Source organism: Balaenoptera physalus (genome assembly GCF_965194825.1).
Source record: "Balaenoptera physalus genome assembly, chromosome: 6".
NCBI classification, from domain to species: domain Eukaryota; kingdom Metazoa; phylum Chordata; class Mammalia; order Artiodactyla; family Balaenopteridae; genus Balaenoptera; species Balaenoptera physalus.
Window position 1 is genome coordinate 20,267,322 of NC_138885.1, and position 21,271 is coordinate 20,288,592.

Here is a 21,271-nt window from a genome sequence, read left to right on the forward strand (position 1 = left end):
AGAACTTGAATCTTTCAAATGTCCAAAAAAAAAAAAAAACCCCAAAAGACAACCCACAAAATCCCAGCTTGTGTGACTTAGTCACACGGAAACGTGAAGAGGAAGGGAAAGGGAGCTTGCTTCCTCCTTGCAGGTGGTTTTGATTTAGAAAATGTGCCTCGAAATTCAGTACCTACCAACACAGAGGAGAGGTTTTGTTTTGCTTCTAAGAAAAGTAAAACTACTCTTGAATGTTTTCAGGGCTCATCAGAGTTTCCATTTAACGTTTTTTCCACTTTTGTCTACCTGGATATTCTCATTATCTCTGCATCTGCTGAGTCAATCAGGGTATACTGTGGGAAACTCTCATCTCCCCATGATCCGAATTAGGTGGGATCCAGTTCTGACAACATGAGTTAATCATCACTAGAAATCCTGGCAAGAGCTGCGGATGTTTGCGTTCCTCGGGGACAGTTTAGCGTCTCCAGATAAATATTCCAATCCAGCTGACTGCCTTCTCTGAGCTTTCCTTCCCCAAACTTACTCCCCCATAAGGAGGACAAGCCAAAAGCAAAGTGTTGGGTCCCCGGTAATTTACAAGGCTAGGACAATACTTCAAAATACCAATACTTCAATTGGTCTCGCCATCGTTGGTATTCAGTAGTATGTCGCTGTAGGATATGTTTCTTCTTGCAGAATTGTACAGTATCCATGTGACTGTTTTTACCCTCAAAATCCAGTCAGATTACTTTTCAAAGAAGTTTTAGGAATTGGGTTGCCAAATTCACGCAGTCTCCATGTTTAGAGCTCCTGTCTCTGTGGCCTCCAGCTATGAGGCAGGTTTTTATGAGAACGAAAAGAGAAATACCTTCTCCTTGTGTCCCCTCTTTAGAATAAGAAGCTCTACTTGGACATCATTCACACGTACACGGAAGTGCACGCGACTGTTTACGGCTCCAGCACAAAGAACATTCCCAGTTACGTGAAAAACCACGGGATCCTCAGTGGACGGGACTTGCAGTTTCTTCTCCGAGAAACCAAGGTAAGTTTTTTGTAGTTTTGTAAAAATGCATCAGTATTCTTGTGCGGAGGTTTGTTTCTCTTGCCATTGCAAATGGGATCAGAATCTTCGGTGCTTTCTTTTCAGTGGTACCGTTGATCTTCAGGTCATTGCTGGGCAGTGGTTTTCTAGACTAGCTGTAGCTTAATAGTTAGCAAATTGTGAAAGGAGGTTGCTACCATTTAGAACTTATTTACTGAGGACCTGCTTTGTGCCAAGAAGCATCAAGTGAGGGGCTGGGGACATGGTGGCAAACAGGAAAAGTAGGGTATCAGATGTTCTCAGAGAGCAGCAGCTTTCCCAGCAAGCCTGGGGCACTTAACTCCTCCACCTCTCCAATCACCCCTGTCAAGGAACCCATCCCTCAACTAGCTTTTCATCACACCTGCTTGTTCAGAACGTTTGTACTGGACACTGGAGAAGTTCAGACAAGGGAAGAGTCCTTGGGGGCTCAGGGAGCAAGGAAGGCATCATGAGAGCTGTGAGAGATGAAGGATGCAGGTGTGGATGCACCTGGCATTTGGCACAGACGGCAGTGAGTCAGGTGGTGGAGGTGGAGATGACACACCCAGGAGAGTCAAGAGACCAACCCAGCGAGTCTGCGTGTCGGGAAATAGTGGAAGATAAAATTTGAGAAGGGGCTGAGGGTCTGAATGTCACAGATGTAGAATTCAGGCCACGTGGTGTGGGTAGGTGGGTAGGAGCAACTGATGGACGGTCGTTTCAGTAGCATGATGAGTGTGGTGTTTTCACATCCTGGGGGTGTCCACCCAGTGGTCTCTGCCCTTCCTATAATTCTGCCATGGACGCATCCGGTGAGGTTAGGGGACCTGCAAATAGATCAGTGTTGGGCCTTGAAGGGTTGGTTGGCACGTTGATGTATTCCTCATGTTTATTAATAAGCTCTTTTTAAAAAAAATTAAACGTATATATCATACAATCTTTCCGTATCAGAAATAGCTGGGCTAAAGGATATATACATTTTTAGTTTTAAAGGTTATAGCCAAAATGGCTCCGCAGATATTATACAGTCTATCAGTCAGTGCTTGTTACCTTCTCTCTTTATGAGTGAGGTAGAGCAGCTTTTCACATGTTTATGGCATAGATTGCTGATTCCTGCCTCTAAATGCTACACGTTCTTTAGGTAAAATACTGCAATCCATTCAAAGGTTATGGTATTGAACACGATAACATCACAGGTATTAGACAAATATATCAGACTTAAGTAAATTATTTAGATAAGTAAAGAGGATTGCAATACATATCATGAAAATTCATGTGTATTAATAAGCTCTTATTTGTGAATTTTACAAATACGTCTCGAGCAGCTCCTATGTGCCAGGCATCATGCAAGGGATACAGGAGCAAAGAAAACAAGCATGACCCCTGCCCTGCATTATCAATAGTGAATTGTTCAGCTCTGGTCCTGACTTCATTTTCATTGTCAAGGTAGAGGGGAGACGCTAAGCGGATGAGCTTCTGTGGCATCGTAGCATTTCTGATCAGTGTGTGTGATACTTCAGTGTGGGAAAGCACATTCACATATGCTGTCCTGTTTACTTCTCACCACAGCCTTCAGAGGTAGGCAGGGCAGGTATTACTGTTAACTTTATTCTAAACAGGAGGAAATAGACTAGAGAGTTGGGCTTGTCCATTGTCACTGAGGTCACCCTGGAGGTAACCCTGACTCGTGATTTTTTTATTGCAAGTGAAAGCTCTGCTAGGCCCTCGACGTACCAGCCTCATGAAAAAAACATACAAACTTAAGAACATTCAGTGGATACTCACAAGCCAAAAGAATCTGCATCTCCTTTCTGCCTCAGTTTCTCCGTAGGTAAATGCATTTGATCATTTCTACCTCCCAAGTCATGTGTATGATGCCGTGAATAAATTCACTTGATAAATTTCTCTCCCTGGCCAAAGATCTGGTTTGTTTCATTAAGATTTTATTTCCTTACAAGGTCATCTGCAGTCTGATGATGGTGGCCATCACCACAGCTCCCCGGTTTGTACTGTTTGCTTTCCGTTCACCTTCTGTCTTAGGAGGACATTTTAGAATCATTAGAAAGTCCGGGCTCTTTAGCCGCAATGCTGTTTTTGCTTCATTTTACTTTTCCCCGCATCAGATTGTGGGAAAAGCTCAAGCTCCTTTAAAATTACAGTTGGCCGCGCTGCTTCTCTGTCGTCACTGCCCCACACGCTTCTGTTAACCCAGCTGTGCGAATGTCTTACTCAGCCTTACAGATCTTAAAAGAACACTTACTTACAGACCATCCACTTACCCTGTCAGAGAATGAGAGATAGGCCGAACCTAAGGTCCCTGATGTCTGGAGAGCAACAGAGAAGAGGCCTGAAAGGCCCAGGCCATGAGGTCGGAGATTGCCCGAGATTACCCAAGGATTACAGCTGGAATTTTGAGTGTAAGGGTCATCTGTTTATCCTTGAAAAACTGGTACTTTCAGAGGATGTCACTGATCCCATTTGGTATTGCCTGTTCACAGGACTAGAATATATGAAAGGACTCCGAGTGGAATTATGGCTGAAACGGTCGGCAAATGTGATGAAAATGAGGCAGTGTGTCGCTGAGGCTCCCCTTCTACCCAGAACACAGCAGCAGCACTGAAATGAATGAATCTTGGGCTTTGGAATAATGACACTAAAGACTAGTCAGGCTTTGCATTTATAACCCTTTCTGCCTCTAACTCCTTCCTCGGTGTCTCTGAGCAATTTAAAAGTGATTTATTCCAATCCACATCGAAAGTGCGGAACTGGGGATGCAGAGAAGCAAACGTGTGTGGAATGAATGGGGTTTGCACGTTCCTCAGACTCGTTATGGGAGAGGGAAGCAAGTCGGGTGCCCCTCAAGGTCTAGAGACATATTGAAATGATTGATGCATAATCAGCTTTTGACTTACTATTTTTCTTTATGAGCCATCTTTGATTCTCTGTACCAAGCCCAGAAAACTGTCTCCTTGGCAGAACTGTGTCCCTGCGTGCGAGGAGGGGCCCTCATGAAGGGCCCACAGAGCCTACGGAGACGGGAGGGATTCAGTGTAACCCTCAAGTCGGGGCTCAGGAGCTGGGAAGTTGTTGAATGTAGAAGACTCTTCTAATAGGCATATAAATGTGGATGAATTTATTATTTATCAAAAGACCAGAGACGAGTCATTCAGGCCAGCAAACTCCAGGAGAGCAATTTAAGCCAGCAAATAAGGATGGAACTGGGGTGGCGTGTTTTTATTTTTGGCTTCAGTCCCCATCTCTCTTAACATGATTTCTTTCTTCTCCTTCCTAATTTTCCCCTCCCTGTGCCCACCTCCCCCAGTCTCACCAGGGGAATTTCCTTACAGATTGGGGCATTCGCATCCCACGCTGGCTTGGAGGAGCATTTGGAGTCAGCCCAAACGGGTACCTCCCTTTCTGACAGTGGGAGTCGAGAACAAATCTGGCTGTGGGAAAGCAGAGGAAGAAGCAGCTGCTTCTCCTGCTGTTGCCACACACCTTTTCTGCCCACAACTCTGGCCATTTCCCCCTCCAGCCCTTGGATGGGGGCATGGCGGCCCTGTTTCCCTCCCATGTCAGCTCAGCAGCTTAGCTGTGGGACTCGCCTAGAAGCCCGGGCGGGGTTGGAAGATAGGCAGTATGTACTGCTGTCCCTGTTCTATTGCATCCTCGGGTCTGACCCCCCCTATCAACCGTGGCTCTTCCCACAAGCTTGGATGTGGTTGCACAAGCTCTCTCAGAACCCCAGGGCCCAAGGCAGCCACGACCAGTGGACCAGACGCTCGTGCAGCTCCATGAGAACCCAGGGGCTCTGCTTGTTCTGTTGACAGGTACCTTCTCAGGGCCTGGCGTGTAGAGGCCTTCAGATAACCGTATGAAGAATGAAGGAAGGAGTCCAGAAGAAATCCACTGGCCATCTGGGATCTTGGGGCCATGCCCCTAGGAGTGATTTCTTGCTTTTCTCCTGAATCATGTGCCTAGATCTCCAAGATCTCCCCAACAAGGGACACTGTCCTTCTGATATCCCGTGCTTGCCTCTCCGTGGTGTTACCCACATCCTCAGGCCCTGTGAGAGAGAGCCCAAGAGCGAGCTTACTGCTGGAGCAATCCGTCTTCCGTGTCTACTTCAGGTCCTGCAGTATTCAACCTCAGGCAGTCAAGCAGGTTTCGTCCTGGTGACACGTCCCAAAAGCCATTCCCATTCCAACTAGGTGGAAAATAATTTGCATACACTTACCCATGCACACACGCTCCATCCTCCCCCCTCCCCTCCCACATATGTATATAGAATGGAGAATGTATGGACATAGGATTCATTAACCTCTCCGAATGAGGTTTCAAGAACAAAGGCACCTCCTCACACCCAAATACACACAACCCATTTATGTTATCACGGGGCACGACCATGGGGTTTCACTGCATCAGTAACGACCGTTTCTCTAACCCTTCCCTGTGTTAAGCCCTTTCCGTGAATTCTTTCTTCATCACTAAAATCCTCTGACCTCGGTACCGTTAGAGCCCATCTTAACTGTGGTGGTGAGCCAGGCCTGTGATGCCTCCTCACCGTTAAGAGCTGAGGGGTACGCCTGGTGAGCTATTGGGGTGAGAGGGGTGGTCCGGACAGCTTCTCCAAGGAGGTGCACCTGAGCTGCCTTTTCATGGTAGACATTGCATGCTGGCACAGCTGAAGATGGTCGGCATCTACAGTTGTACATGTATCTGAATGTTCTCTTCATCCCCACCTCCAGGGTAATATGCTTTCGCAATGCAAATTGCAATGCATTTGATTTTGTGCTGGGGCTTCCAAATGACCGAAGGGCAGGGACTTGTGATCTTGATGTTGTTGTTGGATTTTTTGTTTTGTTTCTGGAAGGCCACTTACATAGTGGGCATAGTCTGGGAGTCTACCCAGTGAGCTGGTCTCCAGGAAATGACCTTTGATTTAGTGGCCAATACTGACTAACCTGGGGTGCTTAAACGTGCTTGGCAAGTATCATTGTCTTTGTCTCCTTTGCCCTTCTAGACGTTTAGGAGACAGTCTTCAGGTAGGGTAGGTTAGGGGCTTATGGAGCCCAGGAGAGGGCGTAGCCAAACATATATGGGAGAGATTTTGGCCACTGTTTTCTCTTCCATCAGCGTTGGGTACAAAAGGGAAGACAGATGTCCAGAGAGGGGACCTTGCCGGCTACACAAAAGCATCACCTATCAGGAAAATAAATTTTCTCCATTCCCAGCCTTGTATGGATTCTTTTTAAAGATATAAAAGGGATACCTATTATCAAAAATGTAATGATTCCCAATCATTATGTGAAGAATAAACAAGTAAGGCTCAGCCATAGCATGTGGCTCATGGGACCGACCTTCGCTTGAGGCAGTCACTGTAAACCATGTCCCCTCTCTCTTCTGATGTATGCCCCCCCCTGTTTTTTAATCCAGGTACTTTATGAAACACAGAGAACTCATAAATACACGTAAGCAGGTGCTGAACCTCTTGTAAAACCCCACAACCACAACTCCTGCACAGCAAACTCCAGCTAGACAACAAAAGGTCGTGTGCATGCTGCACGTCAAGTTGAACCTGGGTTTGAACTTGGACTAGCGTTTAGCGAACATTTACTAAGTGCCAAACCTTGGAATACATCCTTTCCATGAAGTATCTCCTTGAATCCTCAGAGCAGCCCCATGAAATAAAGCACGATTACTTTCACCACTTTACACATGAAAAGACAGGTTTAGAGAGCTTGTGTTACCTTGACTAAGGCCCACAGCTAGAGAGAATGCATTATCAGTGGACCTCAGATAATCCATAGAGAGAGGCATATAACAATTTCCCACAGTTACAGAGCTAGGAAATGATGCAGCCAGGGTTGGAAACCTGGTCGGCCTGACTCCAGAGCTTGTGCTCTTAATCACCACATTGTCCTGGTCTCAGAACTACCTTTATCCACCTTTAAAGGATTCTTTGTGAACTACTCCGCTTAGGGGTTTAAAACAATTTCGTTTCTCCTTTCACACAGAGTACAAATCTGAGTGGCTTAACTAAACTCTTTGTCGACGTGTAGGGACTTCCCAATCCTAGAGCTTCATCTGTTCTCTCTTCCTTAGTGTTAGTTCAAAAGTTAAATTTTAGAGCATGTAATTTAAAGCTCTCTTTAGAAACGCTCATTGATGGAGTCAGAGTTGCAGCCACGGAGATGTCTCGTCGTCTGGAAGATGCTCATTACATTCTAGGCTTCTGGAAGCCAGATGAAGCATCAATAAAATATGCTGTGTCCTCCTGAGGAGTTAAGCCTCTGCACTTGAATGCATTCTTGCAGTGTCTCTCTTGCCCCCGTGCTAAGGAAATCTGTAAGCGAGCAGAATGATGGGGGGAGTGGGGAACTAGGGGAAGAGCAATTTAGTGTGGTTAAGGTACCAGCGTGTGGCAAGGCCATAAGCACTCAGAAGTTCATGCAATACCCTTGGGTGGTGATAAACCCTCTCTGCCTATCCTGTTGTCATTCAAACCTCAGGTGTGCTATTTGACCTTAATACATCTGCTCCATTATAATGTCACAGGTAGTGAGTACACAGGAAGCAAGAAGGAAGGTTGCTTATTGACAGAAGTGACAAAGAACTGTTATTTTGGTGTTTCCAAGTAATGCATTTCCTGCGATCCTAATTAGTGTGACGAGAAGACTCATTGCCAAGAAATTGTGTGGTATTTGCTTTAGCTTCATTCTGAAATGGTGAGGCTTTGGAGAGTTAGCCCAAAGTGTTTATGTGTACTGAGATATTCGGATGCCAGCAGGGCAGAAGAGGTGGTGCAAATTGTTATTCACATATAATTAAACCTAGGTCCCATTCAAGTCCATTAAGCAACAGCCTCAAATCCTTTTAATTAATGGGTTCAGATTGGTGGGCCTGAAGGAGCTAATTAAATTTTTTTCCCAGGATTTTCTATTTAAATAGACAACCATTGTGCTTCCCACATTTCCTCCAAAGTTATTCTTTGTAATTTAGTGTTGATGAAGGTATCAGCACTTCATGGCAGGCCCCGGTTTTCAGAGGTCAGAAAACACTGTGGGCCCCTGGTTAAACCCACGGAGACCCCTGTCTGCATCTTCCAGCATCTGGAAGCCCTGTGCTTTCCTGAGCCCAGCCACGGCCTGACAGAGGTCCTCTTTTCCCTGGAGAGCCGACACCTGATCCCCAAAATCTGCTGGGGGTGGCAGATCACAGAGATCCAAAGCCTCAAGGATAGTAACCCTGGGTTCTTCATATTTAACAGAGCTGGGATGTCTTGGGACTAGTTCTTCATGCCCTCATGGCAGACAGCTTCCAAGCTCTTCTGCTACCACATTTTCCCTCACCCCTGTGTCTCTGGTTCTTCTGCTCCAGGAGAAATGACTCAGCCAGCAGTGAGAGCTCGGCTGGCTTCTCAAAGCTTTTCCTCCACAGTTCCCTCCTCTGTGGACACCCCTGAGGGTCATCTCAAGGTTTACAGGATATGAAAGGTTATTCTTCCAAACAACAAAAAGGTTAAGTACCGTGTTCTGTGCAGAAGAACATACAGTTATAGGATGGGGCATCTCTCCAGAAAACCTGAGATTTTAGTTTCTTGCCCCCAGAAAATTCCCTGCGGGGGCTTCATGACTCTCCAGTATGTCTAACATGGGCCACGCTGCGCGTTCAGCCCTGGAATTGAGTGCCCAGCACATACGGGTTGCGTCTTCCAGTGCTGCCGGGGTTAGACTCAGGGCTGTCTAGGCAGAAGTATTCCAGATCATCATTCAATTAAAGCAGCTGCAGAGACAGGATTACTGGGGAGAGGGCCCGGGAAAGGAGGCTCAAGCATCTAGCCGTATCCAGTTCAGCAGCATCCTTCACTCTCGGGGCGTGGCCGTGTGGATGTTCCCCAACATGATGGCAGAAGGAAAGGACACCCTGGGACCCAGTTATCCTTTGCCACTTGATGTGCCTGGGAGACTGGAGAGATTTCAGGATAGGCTCCTTCATGTGGGTAGGGAGATCTCACACGTCACCAAGCCTAGACTTGGACCAAGCCCGTCAGGACCCACAGCCGCCCAGTGGTGTGAAATACCCCGAGGGGAGGGTACGCAAGGATGCCTTTCTATGAGATGATGTTTCATTTCTGGACCCAGGAATCAGTGCCACTGAACTGCAGGGAGTCCCCTTTGTCACAGCGGCTCTCAGCCGTGGTCCCGGCGAAGACTCTGACATGTGTTTTTGCTGCCATCTCTTGTCTGCCGTGGGGACAACTCGTGGTTTACTTGCTGGGGTGGGAAAGCCTTGCCCAGTTACAGCTCTACACCCTCTCCCCACATTGAGGGGAAACTAAAACCCAAGATGCTGGTGTCCCCCAGCGAAAACCCCATTATGAAAACCCATGTTTGCTGACCTACCATCATTTTAATGCAGCTCCATGTGAACTGTAATCAAACCGCCCAGCGACCTTTCTGTCCCTCTTCCCGGCATCACTGAAAGGGCCTGTTGTTCCTTTGGTTCAATGAAGAAACCTTCTGTTTAGTTAAGCAAGTGTTTTTGCAGTCATGTCTCCTGGTAAGTTACAGAAAGATTATTGTTGGGTCTTGGGTTTTGTTGTTGTTTTTATTCTTTGAATACCTCCACCTCCCTACCCCCTCAGCTGCCCACCCTGACACTTACTGCTTTACTTTTTTACAAAGGAGGGAAATTCATAATGACCTGAGCAGCTTCCTGGGCGCTTACAGGTCCCTGGTCATGTTTTTCAGGCCCTGGTGTAAGCTGGCTTCTCATTTATCCACCCCCAACCAGGGCCTGGGAACTTTCCAGAGTCTCAGAGGCATCGGCACAGGAATGGAGCCCGGAAGAGACCCCCATGAGCCAGGGACGCCAGTCCTGATTGATGTGTTTACATGTGGTGTGCTCCTGTGTCTTACAGCTCTTTGTTGGACTTGGGTTCCCTTATGAAGGCCCGGCTCCCTTGGAGGCCATCGCAAATGGATGTGCTTTTCTGAATCCCAAGTTCAACCCACCCAAAAGCAGCAAAAACACAGACTTTTTCATTGGCAAGCCAACTCTGAGAGAGGTAAGCATCTATAAAACTCATTCTACTTTCACTCATACGAATGGTAGCTGTTTGTGGAGTGCTAGGAGCCCACTTGAACCTCCGAGCCTTGGACGGCAGGTATTGTCAACTTCCTTTCACGTAGTTGGGTGGAAGGAAGACCCTTCCTTGAAGAGTCATCATCGTTGAGAAAACAGGCGTATCGGGGTGACTGACTAGTACGCCTGGTGTTTTAGCCGACTGTCAGCAGGTGCCATCCTGAGAAGCAATCCTGCCATCGCTCGAGCCATTTGCAGAAGCCTTGTTTGGATCGCCTTTGGGGGTCCTCTGGAAAATCCACTTGAAAATGGTGACTCACCATTGAAGGCAGTTGGATTCTATTTGGGACAATAAACCAAAGTCATTTAGAGCGTGTGAGTGACCAGGCTGGGTGTTTCTATATCTGGTTCGAAACACGTTATGTGCAAGAACCCATAAGATTGACTTCTTATTATTTCTGCACAGTTCGTAAGTGGCTCTCCAGGCTGCTTTCAAGGAGGAAGCCTCTCAGTGTCGATTTGTCCCAGTGCCCTTGTCATTTGGGACCGTCTGCTGGGGAGGACACCGCTGGGCGGCCCTCCCGGGACGTGTTTCTAAAGCATACATTTTTCACCTCTGCTACTTTTAAACCTTTCTGGGTCGGTTCTCCTGACCCCATTCCCCCATTCCCCAAATAGTATATAAAACACACTTTCCGTGATTATTCTTTACCTTTCAGTCAGAGAACTTACCAGTTAATAGAGTCGATCATTCTGAGAGTTCTTTTCTTTGACCCTCCCCATCACTGGTGAAAGGGCCAAAGGAGATGGAAGAAGATCAGCAAGACCACAGATTATCCTGAAAAAGATGAACCTGTGGCCCAGATAACCTCTGACAAAGGTTAACGAGGCGTGTGCGTGTGTGTGTGTGTGTGTGCACGGGCACGCTTGCTTTTTCCTTCTGCTAGTACTGTAAGTTTGAGTTCTTCATTTTGGGGCGTACTTTGGGGGGCGGGGGGTCATTCCTCAGCAACACTTCATGCACACAGCGTTTGGACTTCCCGTGCCGTGGGGCAGGTACCAGAACACAGATCAGGAACCTTCAGTCTGGTACCCAAGAACTTACTCTTTGCAAAGGTTTGAAAGGATGATCCCCAGCAGTGAGAATGTCTCAGCTTAGGCATCTGTGCTCTAGCGTGCGGCTGACTTTGAAACTTCGGAGCTCTGGGTAGAAAATGTGCGCTAATAAATCATGCCTGTGTTACGTTTGAATGTAGGAAATCTCTGAAGTTCTACATCTGCCTAAATTGGATAATTATTTGTAATTTTCGATGCTTTTTCCACTTTTTTGTGATAAATTATACACGGTGAGAAACGATGATTTTAACCTTTTTTGAGTGTCCAGTTCACTGGCATTCAGTCCATTCGCAATGTTGTGCAATCATCACCACTATCCACTCTCATAGATTTATTGTTCCAAATAGAAGCTCTGTACATTAACAGTAACTCTCCATTCTCCCCTCCTCCAGCCCTGAATAGAAGAGTAGAACCACTACTCTACTTTCTGTATATAAATTTACCTATTCTAGGTGCCTGATGTAAGTGTCGTCGTACAGTGTTTGTGACCAGCTTATTTCACTGAGCATGTTTTCAAGGTTCGTTCATGTTGTTACACGTGTCAGAATCTTTCCTTTTTAATGCTGAATAATATTTCATTGTATGAATAGCCCACATTTTGTTTATCCGTTCCTCTGTTCATCGACACTTGGATTGTTTCCATTTCTTGTCTATTACGAAAAATGCTGCTACGAACATGGGTGTACAAGTATCTGTTTGAGTCCTTGCTTTCAATTCTTTGTGGTATATATACTGATGAGTGGAATTGCTGGAACTTGCTTTTTATTTATTTTGAAATAATATTAGTCTTAAAGAAAAGCTGCAAAAAGAGTACAGAGTTTGGTTATATGCTTCATGCAGCTTCCGCTAATGGTAACATATTATAAAACCACAGTGTAATTGTCAAAACCAAGAAGTTAACATGGGTACCGTAATATTATCTAAACTACAGACTTTATTTGGATTTCACCAGTTTTTCCACTAACATCCTTTTTCTGGTCCAGGCTCCCACATGGCCTTTACCTGTCATGTCTCTTTAGTCTCCTCCAATCTGTGCCAATTCTTCAGTCTTTCACTGTCATTCATGACCTTGACATTTTGAAAGAGTACCAGTCGTTCTGTACACTGTCCCTCCATTTGGATTTGACTGGTGTTTTCTCCTGTGATTAGTTTGAGGTTACACATTTTTGGCAAGAATCCCACAGAAGTCATGTGGCCTCAGTGTATCATGTCAGGGGGTGCGTGATACCAATGTCTTATTACTTGGTGATGTAACCTTGATCACTTGGTTAAGGTCGTGTTTGCCAGGTTTCTCCACCGTAAAGTTACTGTTTTTCTCTTTGTTGGGGGAAGTACTTTGAGACCATGCAAATACCCTCGTTCTCCTCCAACTTTGGCCCATTTATTTTTACCATGTATCAGTGTATCTTTCTTGCAACCATTGTTACAGTGATATTCTAATGATGATTTTTTTCCCTCATGATTTTTTTTTCTGGTTTCCCATGATAATAACCATCTTAGTTAACATTTATTGGAGCACTTACTATGTGCTAAGGGCTTTTTAAAAATGGTTTTTTATTGAAGTATAGTTGATTTACAATGTTGTGTTACTTTCAGGTGTACAGCAAAGTGATTCAGTTCCATATATTTTTTTTTTCCTTTTCAGATTCTTTTCCCATATAGGTTATTAGAAAATATTGAGTATAGTTCCCTGTGCTATACAGTAGGTCCTTGTTTTTTTATCCATTTTACATACAGTAGTATGTATACATTATTCCCAAATTCCTAATTTATCCCTCTCACCACCCCACCCTTTCCCCTTTGGTAACCATAAGTTTGTTTTCTATGTCTATGAGTCTTTTTCTGTTTTGTAAATAAGTTCATTTGTATCATTTTTTTAGATTCCACATGTAAGTGATATCACATGGTATTTGCCTTTCTCTGTCTGACTTACTAATGCATGAAAAGCAAAGAAACCCATCAGTTTTCTTGCTGCAGTTTCTATATACAAGACTTTGGGAAATGATTCATCAAAAGTATTTTGGACTGACTTGGTACCTTCTTGATCATTAGAATTAGATAATAATTTAAATTTTGATAATTCTGAAGATTTTGATAACACTGTATTACAACTGAGTACTTTTTCCTGAAAAAAATTGAAGACCGTCTTAAACACAATCTAACCCTTTGCCAGTGAAGGATGTAATGTTACATAGATCAGATTAGCCGGTATGAAATTGCTGAGAAAAGTATGTTCATCCTGTCGGTATGATCCTTTAGTAATTTGCTTTTTGTTGAGGTGATAGAGGGTTTTCACTTCATGGCATAAAAAGGGAATAGGTGTTGGAGCTGCCGCCCAGGCATTTGGTTCCACCTATCCTTTCAGATGGTCCCACCAGTGTTGGAATGAGACTCCAGTTAGAATGGCACTGGGGGAGGCTTTCAACAGCTGCTCAGCAAGTGACCTCCCACAGGTGACTCCATCAGTCCTGGGCTCTGGTGAGAGGGCTGGGAGGCAGAGGTCAGCTGACAGATGTTCATTGTATCCCCACAGGGCCTGTGGTACTAAGTCACTGCATTGGGGGAACTTATCAAGACACATTTCCTGTTTCCCAGGAGCTCAGATTTTGATATGGAAGTGTGATAAGAGCGATGCCTAATCAACGGGAATGCATAAGGAAATAGCTGAGTACATTAAGCGGGGGAAGTTAACTTGGAGTGGTGCCCGGTGGAGAATGTGCTGGGTTAGCTAGAAGGGGATAGTGGGGGAGCTGTGCTTTATAGGAAAAGGAGAGTCGGGTTTTGAGTTGGAGAAGCAAGAATGTTGATGCGTTGGAGGGAAAACCCCAAGCAGGTCACTTTACTTTATGCAGGAGGGCAGGTTCCATCTGATGTCCATTTCCTTCTCTGCTGGAGACGGTGCAGAGAGCAGGCTGATAGCCAGTGACAGGACACAGCTTTGAGAGGAGCCAGTGAACTTGACCTCACGGGCAGGTGGGCCGCCCCACTCTGCTCTTTAAACTCACAGAATCCCCCTGATCAAAGATGCTTTTAATTGGGAAAGAGCTATCAACACTTGTACAGATTTCTAAGGGTCAAGAATCCCTAGGAAAAAAAAAAAAAGAATCCCTAGAAAGTATGCTTTTTTTTTTTTTCCCCTCAACAAATACAAAAATTTTAACCAAAACGTATATAATTACGTAGCTATCTTTTTGTGCCTTTGCTAATCTTTTGAGCTAAGCAACAATAGATCCATGTAAATGGGTCCATATAAATTGCATCTATGTCTCTTCTTTGCCTTCATTTGAAGAGAAGTCTAAATTTTTCTTTGTATTTAGAAAACAAAAAGCTTTATTTTTGCATTGGACCCATTTTTAAAACCACAGTGTACACACTCAAGAGAAGTTCCATATGCCCTTAAGTATAATGTGGTTGGTTCAAGTTATACTTTAAATGTAATATAATTTGGATTTCTATCTTTATATTAGGAAACAGATTAGTAGGTTCTTAATCATTATTCTGACATTTTGTAAACCATTCGAAATTCTCTGGCTCCAGGGTTTCCTTTTCCATAAAAAGAACTTGTGTTCTTCTTGGAGATTTAACAGCCGCTCTGAAATAACATCTCATATTTAATAAGATTTTCATTACTTTTACAGACTATACTCCAGTAAATATACTGATTGATATACGATGAAGTAGCTCAGATCAGACGGTTCTCAGTAAATTAACAAGGAGGAATGGAACATCCAGAGGGGGAAGAATGAATCACAAAATGCCTTACTCATAAAATTAAGTAACCCTCCGTAAATGTAAATGAACAAAATGACAATGGCTCAGCATTTTGTATTTTCCAAGTGCTTAGAGCAACCTTGTAAATAAGCAGGGACCTTAAAAGGCAGAGGGGAGAGAGACTGCTAAATAGTGACACTGATGGCAACTTTCATTTACCCTGATTCAGTTGCAAGAATTAATTAGTTTGTTCTCCAGGCCACAAAATGAAAATGGTGTGACACTTTACTCAGCTTCAGGAAAGGTCTAATACAGACATACGTTCAGTCCTGGGAGTTTGTTTTAGGTTAGCCGGTTTTAAGCAAGTGATGAAAAGGCTGGTGTTTACATTCAGCTTCTTTTGGTCATTGTCTTAAGAACTCAAGAGCCTCCTTTAAAATTGTCATCTTCCTTTTTTGTCAAAAGGTAAAAAGTTGTTGAAGGATCTAGATTTGCATTTGCTCTGCTGCTTTCTAGCTGTGTGGTCTTGGGGAATTGTAAGCCCCTCTAACCCTCAGAATCCTCATCAATACACAGGAAACCTGATAAATAATGTCTGCTCAGGTGATTAGCACAGTGCCCGGCCCAACCGAGGGGCCTCACTGATACGTGCTCAATCTAAAATATGTGCTGAGAAAAAGAAAAGAATGCTCCCCCAGCTCCAAGAGCCTGCGGGCACTCTTCTTCTATCCCTGACCACACAGCTGAGCAAAAGAAAGAGGGTATATGTCAGAAGCATGGGGGAGCTGCAGGCCAGCGAGGGGCGTGACTCTGGCAGAAGAGGCAGGAGCAAAGTCTAGGATACCTGCACCTCAGGATCGCCTGATTTCCACGAGTGGGGGCCAGAGAAGGCTCAGCGTGGAGGCACAGTCATTTATCTTCTGGGTTTCCCCCCTGAGTAATGCACGCACACCACTGGTGTGGTAAGACACAAAGAACGGTGGCCAAGAGCAAGCTGGAGAGGTGCCAGTTGAATCACTCAGTCCTCTGAGTATATTGGGATCTGAAGAAAAAAAGAGAGCCAGCTTGGCCTCAACCCTTCCAGACTCAACACCTTCTTTTATTCGAAGTGTATTATAACATCTACTTTTCACTCCTGAAATGAAAAATATACCCTGCTAACATATGCAATTTTAAAAAAGGATGATTCTCTAACTCTAATATGAAAGAGAAGTAAAAGGAAAATACTTTGCTATAAGGTAATAGATATTTTGTGTATATGTAGTCCGGAAATACTGTATCATACCCATGAACCACACTAGAAGGCATGATGGTGTCTCATTCCTCCTTACAATGAATATGTTTGTATTTAAGAAGAATAAAACATTGAGCTGAATCTGGTCAGCCCTTTTTACTTATAATTGACATTAAAGAAAGAGAAGCTAAATAAAAAGGTGCCTACATGTAGACACACAGATATACGCGATTGGCATTACTGTGACAACTTCAAACACAGACTGGTTTGGGTATGTTGTACTGGAGACCCAGATCCTCTGCGTGGCATTGACTTTGCTGCCATGATTTTTCTGAAATGATAACGGCGTATTGGTGAAATTCCCAATAAAACGTCCCTTGATTTACATGGCAATTATGTTTCTGGAAAACTCAATGTATATTCAGACTGTGCCAAAGAGTCAGATTCTGTGAACCCACCTGAGAGCTTGGCGGGGTGTGTGAAGGCCTGTGGGGAGTGCCCTGGGCAGGACGGGCACACACATCTCAAGGCGTCTGGCATCCCTGGTCCTCAGCCAGGGGCTAGGGCAGCACCCGCCAACTTTGAGAACTGAAAATGCACCAGAATGCTTTCTTTTTACCACAACCTTAAAAGGATACAAGAATAAAAGTGGGAATACGTTTGCGGGGTAAATTTAGCTGTCTTTAAAAAACGGATTCTTCCAGAACTGAGAATTGCCAATATTCCTCTGGGTTTCTTTGGCCACCCTTTGTTTTTAAAATAAAACCTCCTTTAAAACAAAAGCTGCCTTTCCTTGCTTTTCTGATCACACATGGCCTTTATGACTCTTAAGGCTCTAGTGTTATGCTAATTATTATTCCAAAATTCTCTCTTTTTCTAGTAGCATTATTTCCCTTTCTATCACCTTTCATATGTGCCATTACGTATCCTTCTACGACTTTAAAGCCTATGACAATTTTATTGTAATTTCCTTGTATTTACCTGTCTATCCTAACCAGTATTTTATAACAGACGCTAGTTTGATCTAGGTGATTTTCAGGGCTGGGATATGACTGAGGGTAAATATTCATTATTTCTTGGTGTGATTTGGGGGGTTGAAGCCATCTGTAACAGCCTCCATGTCACCTGGTTACGACATCCTAACTCTTTTTTCAAAGTGGGACTCAAGGTGAGGCGCCATCACCGGACCTGACCCTGTGGATGTCATGGTCTCACGCAGGGCCGTGGCCCACCTGCTGCCCTCCTGGGACCCCTAGACTCCCAGGAACCCCTCCAAAGTGCCCAAGATCCCAGCTCAAAGGGTCTAAGACAGCGTAGCCTGGCCGTGTGTCTTTTAAAACATCCCACATGAACCTGATGGGCACCCATGGGCACTGCCGGTGTTGCCAGCCGGGCACACTTTACAGCCTCCGGTGTCCTTACCTGTGCCCGTCAGCGCTGTGCGTGCTTATCCAGATGGTCCTGACAGTAGACGTCCTGCTGGTCAAAAAAAAAGAAAGAAAGAAAGCTGTGGGACCCTCCCTCTTTTATTGTTATCTGCTTACGGGGTGCTTAGGAGGTTTCGATCGTCAGGGGTCAAAAACAAAAAATGACATTACCTACGCCAGTACAACTCGGAACCATAAAAAGCATAACGCTTCACCTAGCACAGAAGGTTGAAAAATGAAAAAAGTCAGTGTTCGTGAGACTGAGGTGTTCTGTTTTTCCTTTTCCAGCTGACCTCCCAGCATCCTTATGCGGAAGTTTTCATCGGCCAGCCACACGTCTGGACTGTTGACCTCGATAATCAGGAGGAGGTGGAGGACGCCGTGAAAGCAATTTTAAGTCAGAAGGTTACTTCTTTTATTCCATTTTCCCCCATTTGTGATGTGAACGCGGGATCATGTGGAAAGCATCACAGGCCCTTCGTTCGAGTAATTAGAATGTTTCCATGTCAGCTTGACTCTGAAATTAGAAAATGGCCCAGCTGTAGGACTGGCCTGGGGATTTTTGTGGAGGTTCTGTGAAATGGAATTAGAGCTGGTGTCCAGATGTGTGCATGGATTCTACAGACCCTTTCGACATGGCTCCTGGGTCCCAGACACAGCAGTAGAAACTTGAATTCTACTTGTGTCAGTGACCTCCTTATGTAGCTCTCCCAAAGATCAGAAAAGATAGACCCGCTCCCCTGCAAAAAAAAAAAAAAAAGTGAGAAGGAAAAGGACTAATTAAGGAAATACTGGGAAATGTTTTTTATAGCATCTGTTTATTTGGCTTTTCTACCTAAACATCTTATAAAATTTTGTATAAGTAACTAACATCTCTGGACTCTCCGGAACAATTCAGCAGACATGTATTAAGTACCTACTGTATGCAGAGCGCCCTCTGAACCACTGTCAGGAACGCTCACTTCCATAAACATAAACGAGGCTGACTCCCTGCCTGTAGGAAACTTACCACCCTGTAGGGATGGGTCACGTTTTCCTCTCTCCCAACCCCGGGACTGCCTTGGATTCTACCAGTAAACCCTGCCCTCTGTCCTCCTCCTATCAGAGCAGCGATTACTCTGTTATAATTTTTTAAGAGAGGCAGTATAGGTGTGGTTGTGAGGACAGGCTAGAATCAGACAGCTTGGGTTGGGGTCCAGCAGTGTCCCCTCGGGCACTTACATGACCTCTGAGACTCAGTTTCCTCATCCCTGATGTAGGCTAATTTCACCTACTTTACAGGTACTTGAGAGGATCCAATGAGATAATGAATACGAAGTGCTTAAGTGCAGTGTCGATCTCATAATAAATGTCTAGTCAGGAGTATTAAGTCAGTATTACATATATAATAATGTAATATTCTTTTTTACTGAAGTATAGTTGATTTACAGTGTTGTGTTAGTTTCCAGTGTACAGCAAAGTGATTCTGTTTTACATGTATATACGTTCTTTTACATATTCTTTTTCCATTATGGTTTATTACAGGATATTGAATATAGTTCCCTGTACTATACAGTAGGACCTTGTTGTTTATCCATCCTATAGATAATAGCTTGCATCTGCTAATCCCAAACTCCCAATCCAACCCTCTCCTGCCCCCTCACCCCCTTGGCAACCACAAATCTGTCCTCTATATCTGTGAGTCTGTTTCTGTTTCGTAGATAAGTTCATTTGTGTCGTATTTTAGATTCCACAAATAAGTGATATCATATATGTCTTTGACTTGCTTCACTTAGTATGATAATCTCTAGGTCCATCCATGTAGCTGCAAATGGTATTATTTCATTTTTTATGGCTGAGTAATATTCCATTGTGTGTGTGTGTGTGTGTGTGTGTGTGTGTGTGTGTGTGTCGATGGACTGTCGATTCATCTGTCGATGGACTGTTATTTCCATGTCTTGGCTAATGTAATACTATAACATTCTTACTTTTGTTAGTGATAGTCTGGATTTCCACTAGACTATAAGCAACATGGGCAGGAACTATATCTGTCTCACTGCTGTGTTCTCAGGACCCAGCATAGCGATGTACCTAACGGATGATGGGAGGCATGGAGGGAGTGAGGAATAGATGTATGCAAATCAGCACACTAAGGCAGTGTATGTTCAGTGCCAAGACCAACATGCCAGAGATGGAGGAGTGTCTGTCTTCTCTGCTTCTTTTTTTTTTTATTGAAGTATAGTTGATTTACAATGTTGTGTTAGTTTCTGGTGTACAACAAAAATGATTCAGATATGTATATATATGTGTGTATATATATATGAATATATATATTCTTTTTCCTATTCTTTTCCATTATGGTTTATTACAGGATATTGAATATAGTTCCCTGTGCTTTACAGTAGGTCCTTGTTGTTTATCTGCTTTATACACGGTAGTTTGTATCTGCTCATCCCAAAGTCTTAATTTATCCCTCCCCGCTCCTTTCCCCTCTGGTAACCGTAAGTTTGTCTTCTATTTCTGTCTTCTCTGCTCCTTATAAGGACATCTGGAGAATGCAGCATTGAGTTAAGTCTCAGAGCATGAGTAGCAATCTGCAAAGTTAAACTGAGAAGTGAGCCCAGAAAGACACAAGTTAGAGGAACAGTGAGAGTCAAGGGGAAGAGGCTAGAAAGGCGTGTATCCCAGGAGGAGTTGCCAGTTGGCCCATATAAAGGGCCATCTTTCCCCTTTGGGGAATAAAGTGAGGCCCTCCCAACTGCCAGTTTCAGCTTGCTGAGCACATCTCCTGGGGAACAAGAGTACGCCAGTGTGTTATCCGTGTCCCTTTAGAGCGGGTCTCGTTATTGAGCTTTGAGGTAGCTGCTCAGAGCTTCCCATCAGCGGCGTGCACAATCTCATCCCTGTCTCAAGTTTAGGGCAGAAGTCCCCCAGACCTCTGGTGGCCAAGCCAAGAGATGAAGTGCCGAGTGAGTGTGGTACTGCTGGCCACCTCAAGTACCTGCTGCACGTCTGCAGTTTCCCACCAGAGGATCCTTCTTGCAGAGATGGAAAGCTCTTCTTTCTTCAGTCTCAGAGTCCTCTAGGGTATTAGCTTCTAAAGCTGCCATAACAAAGAACCGCAAAGTGGTGGTTGAAACAACAGAAATTTATTCTCTCACAGTTCTGGAGGCTGCATTTAAAGTTAAGATGTCGGCATCTGAAATTAAGATGTCGACAGGGCCACGCTCCCTCTGACGCCTCTCATGGAGGGTCCTTCCTCGCCTCTTCCACCTTCTGGTGGCCCCAGGTATTCCTTGGGTTGCAGCTGCAACACTTTCATCTCTGCTGTCATATGGTGTTCTCCGTGTGTGTGTGTCTTTCTGTCTGTTTTCTCCACTTCTCATAGAGACATTAGTCATGTTGGATTAGGGCCCACCCTAAATCACTATGACCTCTTCTTATCTTGATTCCATCTGCAAAGACCTTATTTCCAAATAGGGTCCCATTCACAGGTACTGGGGGTTAGGACTTCAGCATATCTTTTGGGGGGGGGGGGACAGAGTTCAACCCACAACACTTAGTTAAGTGTGCATGCTTTTGAAGGGGAGTAATTTGAAAGCTAATGTACAGGCAGAAAATCTTGGATCATAGAGTCCAAAAGTTTTTAGATAATAGATCCCTTTTGTCAAACAA

The 21,271-nt window shown here is 44.5% G+C and overlaps 1 protein-coding gene across 9 annotated transcripts in view; it reads left to right on the plus strand.

Moving 5' to 3' along the window:
* The window catches only part of MGAT5 (alpha-1,6-mannosylglycoprotein 6-beta-N-acetylglucosaminyltransferase), a 374,663-nt gene that overhangs the window by 323,841 nt on the left and 29,551 nt on the right, over nt 1–21,271 (plus strand). For all 9 annotated transcript variants that reach the window (XM_082465860.1, XM_082465863.1, XM_082465859.1 and 6 more), the window contains 3 exons: nt 872–1,021; nt 9,966–10,112; nt 17,906–18,022. In XM_082465860.1, the coding sequence (XP_082321986.1) occupies nt 872–1,021; nt 9,966–10,112; nt 17,906–18,022 (414 nt within the window). The remainder of the gene's footprint in view (nt 1–871; nt 1,022–9,965; nt 10,113–17,905; nt 18,023–21,271) is intronic.